A 12,339-nucleotide genomic window follows, 5' to 3' on the forward strand; every position below is an offset into this window, starting at 1 on the left:
GAAATTCTGACAGGTCTATACAGTCATCCTAAAAGTAACAGGGTGTAATTCATGTATCTGCTGTTTTGGATGGGTCTGAGGCACATGCTTGGTTGTGGTTCACAGCTCTGAAAATGCTCTTGGATTCACAGAACTTCCTAGTAACAATACCCTAATAGGCAGACACCTATTTTTATATGACAGTGGTATATCTGTAAGCATGATAGGTAAGCGTTAACTTCCCATCTTCTCACTATCCTTTTTGCTCACTTTTTTCTTTGCTGAACTTTTCACATAGAAATTTAAACTTCAAGTGTCATTACTTCACTGAAACTAATTTGTCCTTATTATTCCTCATTACCTTTTATCTTCTAATTGCTCTTTAGAGCTTCATACAATCTGCATATTACATTCCTCTATGTGTGCTTTACTAGTCCTGAGTTATTTTTTTTTTAATATATAATCAACATGGTCAATATATACAAATGGTAAGCACCAACCTGATTTGCTATCCACAGAAATTGGATTCTGCATTTAATTACAGGTGGTAATGACATTTTAAGCACCTTATACAGGTGTTGGGGGGCTTTATGAAATGTTAAGCAACATTAAGAAAGTCTAAGCTTCTGGAGCATTGCCAAATTTCAGAGGTGCCTTTCAACTCCAAATTGCAGTTTTCATGGGAGGATAATTATAGCTCTGGCCACCTGGACCGCTCCTGCTGGAGGCAGGCAGAGAGGGGGAGTACAGCTCTCTTCTCTCTTTCTCCATTTTTTCCTTTTAAAATATTCCAAATGTGTTATGGGTTGTATTCTGATCCCTAAAAATACTGCATGGCCATGTTTTCTGTGTATGTGTGTGTGAGCTTGTCAAAACCAGTGGCAGAACACATTGTTATGTATTGGCAGCACAGCTGAGATTGGGTGACCTTGGAAAAGATACTTGAATTATATTGATGGCCTCCTTGATCTTGGGGGAGGTTTAATTCATGTATAAAAATCCAGCCTAAGAACATTAGATGAAGATTTGTTTTGGAGCTAACGGGAAAATATATGGCCAGGAAAAGGAGTTGCTTTCTCCTTTATTATTCATGTAGCTTTTCCTGGATATTAACTTTTTCCTGACAGTGGAATTAAAACATTAACATTCCCAAAATCAATATTCATTTTTCTGTTTCCTAGGTCCTGTCTTTTTAAAAGAAATCGAGAGAGGCAGCAGTTTTATATGTCCTGCAGAAACCTAATTCGGTTCTTAATTTCTACTCCTTTTCTTCCCTTCCTACAGAACCTGTGCTTATTAGCAAAAAAGCCTAAAGGCTTATCCTGCTTGTGCTTGCACAGTGATGACTGCCTGCACACAGCCGGACAGGTCAGGATGCCCGAGCTGTCAGTTAGGAAGCTCAAGCTGTTCCTGTTAGAAGATGCGGCTTTATTTCTGAGATTAATCTTAATTCTTTATCTCTAGTAGCACTTTCTGGTGTGAAATCCTGGCTTTAGTGATGCCAGCAGGAGTTCAGCTCTGAGGACATCCAGTCTTTTGAACTGTTGTTTAAGAAACACATCATTATTCTACGATACTGTAGTACTTTTCTTGCAAGTTGGTGTTACATCACACGAAGTCTGTGGAGGACATTTCTGCCAGTGAAATGTAAAAACAAGCAGATATCTTAAAAGACTGTTACCGATAAAACTCTAAAATCAAGAACAGATAAAGGTGAAGCTCACACTTACGTGTTGCTTGTCTATACTGAATTAGCTAGCTGACCTTTCCTAAGTATTATAAAGTCCAAGTGATTGGAGTGCCAGAACTAAGATTTTATTTCTCCTTGTAGGGCATTTGACCTCTGTCTGGATGCGTAGATCTGCTTTGCATTGCATTTCTAAGATCAGGTACTTTTATAGATACACAGCTTCTGTATTGTTACATAGAGAAATTGAAAATATATATTCTACATCACTCAGAAATGAATTCATAAATAGACTGTAATACATGAAACTCAGTACAGTTCATCACACTGACTCACTGTAGACCATGGCAGTACTTTTCCCTCTCCATTGTTAATGCTGAAACCAACTTCTCTCGCAGAATCCCATCTCTAGAGATTTGTATTTCCCTATGCCAAAGACAAAGGAGATAGTTCTGCAAATCCAGTTCGCCAGCTGTTACCTAGTTTTCTTTTAATTTTCCTGGAATACTTTTCTCCCCAGTTTTGCTCAAAGATTGAATTTCAAATGTGTCTCCATCCCGTTATCTGTGTACCAGTAGCACAGGGGATGGACTATCCCAGCCATCAGGTCCTGTTCTCTCAGCCTGGCTGCCTGAGACAGCTCCCTCGCAGCACACACTGGTTTTTCACCAGTCTGGCATTAGCTGGGCCCAGGATATCTGGGAGAGGAGCAGGAATGAGTACCAAAAGACAGATCCTGTTCTTAATTTCTTCTTTATGAAATACACTTGTGTGATCTAGTATAAAGAATTAAAACCAAGTTATCCAAATTAAATTATTTACCCTTCTGTAAGGACATAACAGCATTTCAAATGCTTGTCCCAAGGAAGGTCCCAAAGTCACTTCAGGGGACTGAATTCAGACCCTTGTGTTTTGGACCTCCCTGAAGATCACTGCTTTCCAAAAACATTCCAGCCAGCTCAGTTTCCAGAGTCCAAAGCTCTGACTTAAGGTTGTCACAAGGTAAGCATAAAACTACTGAGGTAAATGAGAAGCTGTGGAGTAATTTGGACATTTTCAATGATTATGGGCCTCTGTCAGTACTTGCATGAGGAAATGTTCTCTAACACTGAGGTCACAAGTACATGCGATATACGCAGAAATAATATTCAAAGATTGTTGCACAGACATAAGATCAAATACTCAGAAGTCAGTAAAAGAGAAAAAATAGTTTTAATCACTGGTATTCACTAAAATCTTGGTGAGTACCCACTGAACATGCTAAGTTAATTTTCAGAGCTCTGTTCCTCAGATGAAGGCAAACCCTTCTCTTTAAACAGGATGAAAGTCTCCAAACTGTTACCACTGACATTAGGGGAAATTTGCACTGCCTCCTACTCATCATTTGGAAGAGCTGAGGACTCCTTAGGCAACATGCTCTGGGAAGAGTCAAGCAATAGCAATTTACAGATTCAAAGGTAAATATTTTTCAGTGTTTTCTATTTGTGGAACCCATGTTACAGAAGATATTTGCAACTCTCTTGATCACTGCTGCTCCCATTTGTAAATACTGTGACATCTTAGATAAATTTGGTCAGGAAATGGATCTTCTTCATTTCTAGTGTCTTCATTTTTGGGGAAAACAACAAACCCAGTGAAATCCAGCCAAACAAAACCCAGATTTTTATGCTAAAGAGGATCCGTTCTTTACCAAACAAACTGTCAAAAATGTTGCCAATTGTTTTCCAGATGATGTATTTTTTTCAGTGGTCTGTGGGCTAAAAAGGAAAAACTTTAAAGCTGTATTTACTTAAACAGCTGATTTTTAATCCCAACTTTCCCATTTTAATGAGAAACATATTGCAAAGTATTTTGAATAAATATTTTTTTTTACGAAGTGGAATACACAGTGAATTGCTAAGTAAATTTATTGTCTACATGAACATTTGGGAAACAGCAGCTCCTCTTTAACACCCTTTTTTCATGCCTAAAACAGCTCAGAGTTTTCCACAGGCTATAGGGTATATCCCATGAACTGTGGTGCATGCTCAGGGCTTTACCCAGTACAAGTTTTTAGAGAGATTACAAACAGAAAAAATATATATCTGTATTCGGCAGAGAAGATTTTAGCAACTGAACTGAATTTACTAGCCTTTATAAAAAGTCTGTTGTGACATTTTGATTTTTGTTTTTGGTTTTCTTCTGTGCAAGTGTGTAAGTTCCCTGTGTATATCCAGGGTGTGGAATACAGCATGAGTAATTGTTGTCTTGTCTCTCTGGAGATGGACTGATGTTGATAAGAGGGCAGCATATAATCTCACTAGTATGATAGGAGAAAAGAAAAATGAATGGTAAATGTGCACCAGGTCAGCCTTGGGAAGACATGTCTGCGCATCAGAGAGTTATCCTACTACCTCTTCCTCCAGAGCAAAATGAATACTGGTGGCTCAACATGGCAATTTCTACTACATTTTTAATTCATGCTTTCCCTTCTGAGCTCTCTTTACTTAGCTAGAAAGCATTCTTCTCCTCTTGGGTACTAATTATTAATGTGTTTCATTGGTTTTATTGAATACAAAATAATATTTGTACTTAAAGTTTAAGTCGGCAGAAAATGTTTCACAAGTTTTAGTTAAAAAAAAATACAAATTCTTAGTTGCAGCTAGAAAATGTGCACTGCAGCTCAGAGAGGGCTTTGGGAAGGTGACTTTAAGCCATAATATACAAAATTATAATAAGCTATAATACACAACAGACATGGATCATTTTACCTATTGGAGTCTACTTTTTGACTTGGTGAATGGTCTGGGTGAAGTACCCTCTGCAAAGCCTGCATTATACCTCAGAGCTTCCTTCCCATGCAATAGCTGAGTGTTTCTGCAATCCTGTGCCTATTGGACACGGACCCAAAGTGAGGCAGTTGTCAGGTTACGGATGCATACAGCATTGAAGTCGGTGTAATGTGAGGTCTATAGAGTGTGCGAGAGAGCACAGTGGTCTGTTGATTTTTACATTAAATATTGCCTTGAAATGTTGGGAAAAGTGTGTGGTAATTTTGGGAAACGGTCTTCTGTATTTTTTTAAGAAAACTGCAGCAGCAGGGAATGCTAATTTTATTGAAACACTAACAAACTCATGCCCAGCAAATACTTTATGAATTGCAGTGACGTGGCTCTTCCGAGTGTCCAAAGCCAAGCTCACTTCCCTGAGGACCAGGCTAAGCCTGAGGCTGCTCTGGCAGGGACCATGCAACTAAAAATCTCAACATCCTCATGGCAGCTCTCACTCTGTGGAAACCAAATTGCAGGCCAGGAGAAGTGGAGAAGAAATCTTTCCAGGGAAGTAGTGCTGGAGAGAGGAGGAGGCTGCTGGGAGTCTGTATCTTGACCAAGGCCGAACTAGGAACTCTTTGGAAAACTGGAGTCAACAGTTAGATTTATTTTGAACTCCAATAAACCACACTCCCAAGAGAGAAGAGTTTTGAAGCGAAGACCAACTACGTCATTGTCTTCAATGGGAGAAAAGTGAAGCAAAAGCAGTGAGAGACATGAAGCAGTCAGACCAGTGAGCAATAACTGCTTACAGGTCATTTGCCAAAGCTGATGTATTGTTTCCCATTCCTAACCCACCATGCAGTCTCAGACCGTGTTCTGGGCTCTGGCCTTGTTTGTAGTTGATGAAACAGCAAGAAGACAAGGTGCCATTAGATTTTAGTTGAAAGGTCATACTGAAGCTATTTTCCACTAATCTGAGGGACTTCAGCCATAGAAAAGCAAAATAAAATTTAAACATCTGGTCTAAGCAACTCTTCTATCCTGACTTGACATTTTTCACAGAGAAATGAAGTTAAACATTGAGTTATATATTGAACAAATACTGCAGAATTACTCAAACTGCTTCTCAGTCCCTGGTGTCAGTTGTTCTCTGTGTGAATGAGAATGAATTTTTCAAAAATTTAGGAAATGTAGAAAATGATCCTATAAATTTTAGCCTGCTATTAAAAAGAAGCAAATGTCAGGATATATTTTACCACTTCAAATCAGTGCACTGACAACATGTTTATTGTGAAGAATGTGGATAATCCTGTCCCAGCTAGTAAATGCCTTGGGAGTATCAGATGTACTGCTGAGCTCCAGGGCTGTCTGAGATTTGGGTGCCTCGGCTAGGCCATTAGCAACTGACCTTGGATAGGAGCTTTGCCCGTCCTAAATACAGGATATTGTCCAGTAGCCTAAGCATTGTAGCAAGAGACTTTCGCCCACATTTGGGATGGATGAAGGAGCATGCCTTGTTATTTCAGCTTAGCTGAAATGTTGTTGCTTCTTAAGCTGCAGGAACCCAACTGTGTGGCTGAGCCTTAAGTACCTTTTTGTAACTTTGAGTTTAAGCTTATGTGGTTTGCTGAGGCAGGGTTTACATTTTGAAATTAATGTGAACATTTATGTGTGTGCTTAGTTTCAAGTGCTGTGAGTACTCATGCTGGACTTGGATTTATCCATTGAGGGGCTGAACAGTAAAGAAGAAACAAATCTAGTAGGATAGTCACCTGTGTAAATGTAAGGCAATTCAGAAATATTTGCAGAATCAGGTCTGCAGGTTAAAGTATATTCTGTAACTATTTTATGGCTTTGACAATATTATCTGTTCATTTTGTCATATATATATAATAATAATACAGAGTTTGAAATTCATTTCAATTTTTATTCTCTGTTGATGAGGGAGAAAAATAAAAGAAGTATCTATACAGTGTTAACATGAATATTGACCACAAGGTGAGCAGGACCCTCTTTTTTTGTCAGAAGCTTGCTTGTCAGCATGCTGGTGATAGATCAGATGTAAAGAAAATCACTTCTGCAAAACCAATTTGCTAAGGGGCTTGTAAAATCCATTTTTAAAAAGTTACTGAGGCAAAAAAAGTGAAGGACCAGCCAACCAGACATTTTGATCAGCTCTTCAAGGTCAAAAACTGATTACTAATTCATCAAATATCTTACTGGTAGCACTGTTTGAAGAGCAAACAACTCTGTGCAGATGTTCTACCTAATAACTTTAATACCATGGAAAGATGGGTAGGGTAGGAAAAAACAGAATTTTTTACTTACTCTTGGCAATGCTACAATCATAGGAACTGTGGTCTTCAAAGCACTGGCAGCCCAGGTTCGTGCATTGTCCATTGCCGTTACAGAAAGCAGGACACCGGAGAACAGTGAGGATTTCCTCCTGGGTAGCAGATGGCTGGTTTCTGACATGAAACACTTTACCTCTGTTTCCTAGCACTCGTCTTTCACATTCATTTTCCAAAAGTGCTGTCAGTGCCCTCACCCAGGCCATGTTATCCTTGAGCTGTAGATCTAAAATGCATATATCAGTGGCCTCATCTATGAGTTCCCCAAGGAGAGCCTTACACACCAAGCCAATGGTGGAATTTGCGAGAATTTGGTGGCAAATCTCCCAAGCTTTGGCAGAGGTTAGACCATTGGGAGTAGGCCATCCCAGTGGAAGTTTTGTCCGAATCCCTTCAAAATAATCCTCTGGGAAAAAATAGGCAAAGCTGTCTGAATCTGTCTGGCTTGGGCTATGCAATGAGTAAAAGGATGAGTACTCATAGTAGTCTTCTTGCCTTTTTGCTCTCTGTAGTTGTTCTGTTGGCTTGGTAAAGTTAAGGAAACTGTTGTTTTTCATGGAAACATTATGTGCGAGGAGTTTTAATCGCTCCTCGGGGCTACCTCGCTTTTTGACCGATTTAGGCAGATATCTTTGATCAAAAGACTTGGCTGACAATTTCCCATCATTTCTTAAAGCAGACTCTTTGCCTGAGTGAGTGACAAACTCTGATGTAACATCTAGATATGGGATTGCAGAAGTGTAATCCACATTATCATAATGGCAACCAGGAGATTGAGTCTGAAAGGCATTCGGCGTGTTCACCAAGGACACAGACTTAGTGCTCTCCTTCTGACATCCGCAGTAATTTTTCCTTTGCTTCCCCTCAGAAGGTGCTGGAGTCTTGTCAAATAAACTCTTCCCCGGAGGTATTCTGGTTTAAAAATAGAGAGAGATTAGAGAGAGGAAACTTTCAACAAATTGGTCTACACTGCTAAGTAAGCTTTCTTTCCCCCAGGCTGGGGGATGTATAAATTCCCAATCTAACAAAGTACTTAAGAAAATGCTTAAGTTTAATCTGTGTTTTCTTTAGCCATTTCTGTGCTGCCCTTCTTGAGTTGTCCTGTAGTTTTTTTAGCACTATATTGGGACTTTTTGGTAACAGATGCTTAAGTGCTTTGCTGGAGTGGTGCCTAAGTGTGGGATGTCACTTTGCAGAACTTTTTCTTAGGTGCAGGTTGCCCTTTGCATATTACACATGAAATAAGGCCTGGTGTGACTCAGATACAGCTTGGAGAATGACAAAAAAGATATGTCTGTTTCAAATAATTCATTATGAAAATCATCTTTATCCATTTGCCTGGACTTTCTACCAGCTGTTTCCTCTAAGACTTGGATCACTCTTTTTTTAATTTTTTTTTAGTTTTCCCTTTTTTAAATGCATACTTAATTTAATTTTTGGCCTCTAATGGAGCTTTCTTGGAGCTTTTCTTTGGACACAAAGCAGTTTTCTAATGATCATGGGGTTAGGCTATCATGTAAGGTATGATGATTTTTTTTTCTCCCTTTTCAACTTACTCCAACTTTAATGATAGATGAACTTCAGTTTGAATAGACAGCCATGACTGAAGTTTCCCTGGAAATTTCATGAACACAAGATCTCTTATTGATCTTATATGTGCAGTGCAAGAGGCTTGGAGTTTCATAGAAAAAGATGCTTCTTGTGTCAATAGCTGGCAACACTTTATTTCCAGACAAATATGAAATACCACCAAAATTTAAATTATTTTGGCACTAATTTTGTCTTGCAGCCAGAGGGTTCAGGAAGGTGAAAGCATTTGTCAACATTTCAGAGCCAAACACTACTGTGGAAAGAAGAATTGACTTTATCCGATTTTTCCAATGTGCGGACACAGCAGAATACAGCGTGGTACAACAGGATGTCTTTTGTGCTCGAAGAAATGCATGAGCTCGTCCGTGCTCAGCACTGGCTTTCCTTCAGTCTTGGTCAATAAAACATGTTTTTCTGATTGAGGGAGTATTGAAGTGACTTCTTGTCCTTTGGACAACACAGCTTTAATTTCCAGTGGGCATCCTGCACACAGTGTTTATCCAGCCCTGACTGGTGGTGCTACCTGCAACAGAGGTGGCTCAGGCTTGCATCACAAATTAACAATAAACCTAAGGCAGCAAAAGTATTTTTTTTTCCTTTAAGGGGACACCAGATAAACTAAAGACTAGGTAAATATTACATAATAAATAAAAATCACATAAAGTAATCCCAAATTGGGACAGAAGCTTAAAACACAAATGAAAATTTCATCAAAATGAAACACTTTTACTCTGGTATTTTATTGAAATGAATTGTTTCAATTATTTCTATGTGAATCATTTGGAAACCACTGGAAGCCCCTGTCTTTCCTCACGGGCATGTACCTCGGTGAGCAAGGAAAGGCCTCCTGACCTTTGCACAAGATGACTAGATTACCACTCCTCTTGGTTGCGCATTATAACCAAGGAAAAGCTAAAAACAAGTATTTCAGACTGAGCTGAATACTATTACAGAGAGACCAAAAGGAATACCGGTGCTCCTGATTTCTCAATAATTGCAAAAGGTATGGAAAACTTTTAGCTACTTAAAATACATGTTTTAGAATTCATCTCTTCCTTATCCAGATGCTATTTAAGGACTGGGAGGATCTGATGTTGCTTTATTGTTTAAAAGATACATTGGAAACCTGATGTTTTAAACAGATCTGTTTTCAGCTGCTTGAGAGTGGAGGGAGCCAGAGAAAGAGCTGAACTGCCAGATGGTGAGCACTCAGACTAGCTTCAGGTGCTGCAGAAAGCATAGCATGCTTTAAGTGTTATTTAAAATGAAATTAAAAGCCGTGGCTGTAAAATCATTCTCCACGTTGTGTTTTTTACTGCACCATTTCTCTGTTAGTGGATCAGAGACTGATCCAGTCTCTTCTGGAGGTAATATTAGTCTTTCCATTGGCATTGCTGGTTTTTGAATCAGGCTTCTGAAGAGTCCTTGAGACTACATCCTTGGGAGTACTGTGAAGTCGAACTTGTCACCCATCTTGCTCTTCTCACACAGCAGGAACTTTCCATTCCTTTCCTGAAGTAGCTCCATCATATGTGACAAGTACTAGAAAACTCCTCACTGTTTTATAAGTAAATTCCTGTATGTTCTGCCTTGGCTTCTGATCTTTCAGCAAAAATGTTTGACCACCTGCTCTCAATGCTCTTGTTAGCCTCTCTTTGGGTAGGCAGAAGTTGGTTGTTCTTGCACCAAACTATTTCTCCAGTTGCCTTCCCAGAAGCAAGATCTGACTCAGCCTCACAATTTTAAGATGTTAAAGAAGGTTGTTGATTTCTAAATAGCACAATTTGTAGCTACAGGTCAAAATCGCCATTAGATAGCCATTATGTAGGCTGGTTGAATGTAACTAGAATATGGTAGAGGTGTTTGTTCGTTTTCTGAAATGCACTAGGTCTAAAAAGTATTGCATTTATTGTGTACTAAGTTCCCATGTACAGATTAAGTGATAAATTAAGCTGTGTGTTGACCCATCTAACTGTGGTTTGGGTTTGATCCAGCTGTGCTAAATTTTCATGCACTTGCTCTTCCCACATTAAAGAAGAGAATATCATGGCATGAGCTGATCTTGAGAAATCTGCACAGGTAGACATGAACAGCAGTGTTCACCTTATTTCTCCCTATTTGTAAGACATAATTCACAAGCAAACCTACACAGCCAAAACAGCCCAGTTCAGTTTTGGGAATGCCTTTTAGGTATGTTTAGACAACATGGAATTAAAATGTGAACTACTGCCGGGGACAGGGACAGGGACTGGGACAGGGACAGGGACATGTCAGAGTGCCAGACTCCTGGCTTTGGTTCCAGACCATGTGTCCTAGAAAGTGGAAATTTTTTGAGCTCACCATCATCATTAACAGAGTAGATATTAACTTTTAGCATGGTACATATATTACCACACTTTGTCAAAATGTAACATTTAATCTATACTCACATATTGCAATTAGTGTTCAGGAATAAAAGAATAAGGGAAATACCAAACCCTTAATTAATCCCTATTGTCAGTTATCTACATTTTCCAGTGCAGGTGAGAACTGCATCTTTTTTAACAGCTGAGTGGGATCTTAACACAGCTGTTAAGTTGACATCACTTGTGAATATAAAACTTCTCCTCAGTTACTGCTTATGTGCATTGTGCTGACTGAAAAATAAGCCACCATGCTGTTTGGATGGTAATGGGCCTCCAGGCTTCCCTTGCTTGATGAAGCAGATCTCTCTGCCAGGTCATTAGGGGAGTACATAATGAAATTAACGTATCAACATCCCTGGATTTAGTGCTAGAGAACATCTCCCGGTCTGGGATCCTCTCTTGCTTAGTACCTCCACTCTTCTACGAAGTCTTCCTCAGGCACATTGCTCAAGTCGTTGTGACTGATCCCATCAAAGAGGCCACACAAACCTCTGGTGCTGTTGAAGTCACTGCTCGGCATCCTCACCGTCAAGCCCATTCCCCACTCACTCACGTCAGCTCGAACAAATGCTCCCGAAGGGAACAGGATCTGAAGAGGCAGAAAAAAAACAGTGAATTGAAGCCATTACCAGGCTTTTTATGCAATAAAAAATGTCCCTTTTTATAAACAAAGATATCAAGGTAGAACATTGGCAATGCCGCTGGTAATTTAAGATCACTTAGATGCACCATAAATATTTATATGTGCTATTATTTAGCTTGCTTCCAAATTTTATGGTGCTACTGTCTGATAATGTTACATAAATATAAAACTGCACAAGTACTTTCTTTTTAAATTAATAATTACATTCATTGAAGTTTTCCCACTGGTAAGTTACTAGCTAATTTTTGAAGCAACTTCCGTGACAATAAGACTACCCTTGTGTCTTTGCCTGGGAAATCATTTCTTTTAGATAAACTGCCAAGTCTGAAAAACAGCTTTCTTCCCTCTGAAAATTCGTTTCATTTTCCAAGGCTGGATTACCCAGAAAATGATTGTGTTTTAAAGTGGATAAAGCAATTTTCTCATTAAAGAACTTCTGGTAGGCTTACACTGACCTTTAAAAGAAAAAAAAATCATGAGGGTAAGACAAAGAACTAGCTGTGTGGATAATGGATTTTCCAGATTGGTGGTCCAACCAAAAAAAAAAAAAAAAAGAATAAATCTGTTCAACTGAAATGTATTTTTGTTTGTTTGCTTTATTTTTCTAGGTAAAAAGAAAGTGATTGTGAAACTGATCCATGCCAAGAGTGGGAGCAAGAGCACTCTATCCTGGTAAGTAATCTTACTATTTTGTTTGATCCAAAATTAAATGTTTTCTGATATTTTTTAAAAGTACATTAAATAGTTGGAAACTTCTCATTACAGTAATTTCAAAATAATTATCTTCCTTTTTTAAGTCACCTCTGGCTGAGAATAATTAATTCAGCCTACTAATCAGGAGGACTGCAATTGACAAAGTGCTGGGTAGCATTTGGTTTCCTCCTTCACATAAATATGTGCCTTCTAATTAAGTGCTTTACTACCAGGAGGA

At 38.9% G+C, this 12,339-nt stretch overlaps 1 protein-coding gene across 1 annotated transcript in view; it reads right to left on the bottom strand.

The window, feature by feature from the left end:
- LOC118252598 (von Willebrand factor D and EGF domain-containing protein-like) overlaps nucleotides 1–12,339 on the bottom strand; it is a 207,373-nt gene that overhangs the window by 121,516 nt on the left and 73,518 nt on the right. Inside the window, exons 10-11 of the mRNA XM_050711673.1 lie at nucleotides 11,176–11,354; nucleotides 6,748–7,682 (exon numbers count right to left, since the gene is read on the bottom strand). Coding sequence (XP_050567630.1) covers nucleotides 6,748–7,682; nucleotides 11,176–11,354 — 1,114 coding nt within the window. The remainder of the gene's footprint in view (nucleotides 1–6,747; nucleotides 7,683–11,175; nucleotides 11,355–12,339) is intronic.

This window comes from Cygnus atratus, chromosome 6 (genome assembly GCF_013377495.2).
Source record: "Cygnus atratus isolate AKBS03 ecotype Queensland, Australia chromosome 6, CAtr_DNAZoo_HiC_assembly, whole genome shotgun sequence".
Classification (NCBI taxonomy): domain Eukaryota; kingdom Metazoa; phylum Chordata; class Aves; order Anseriformes; family Anatidae; genus Cygnus; species Cygnus atratus.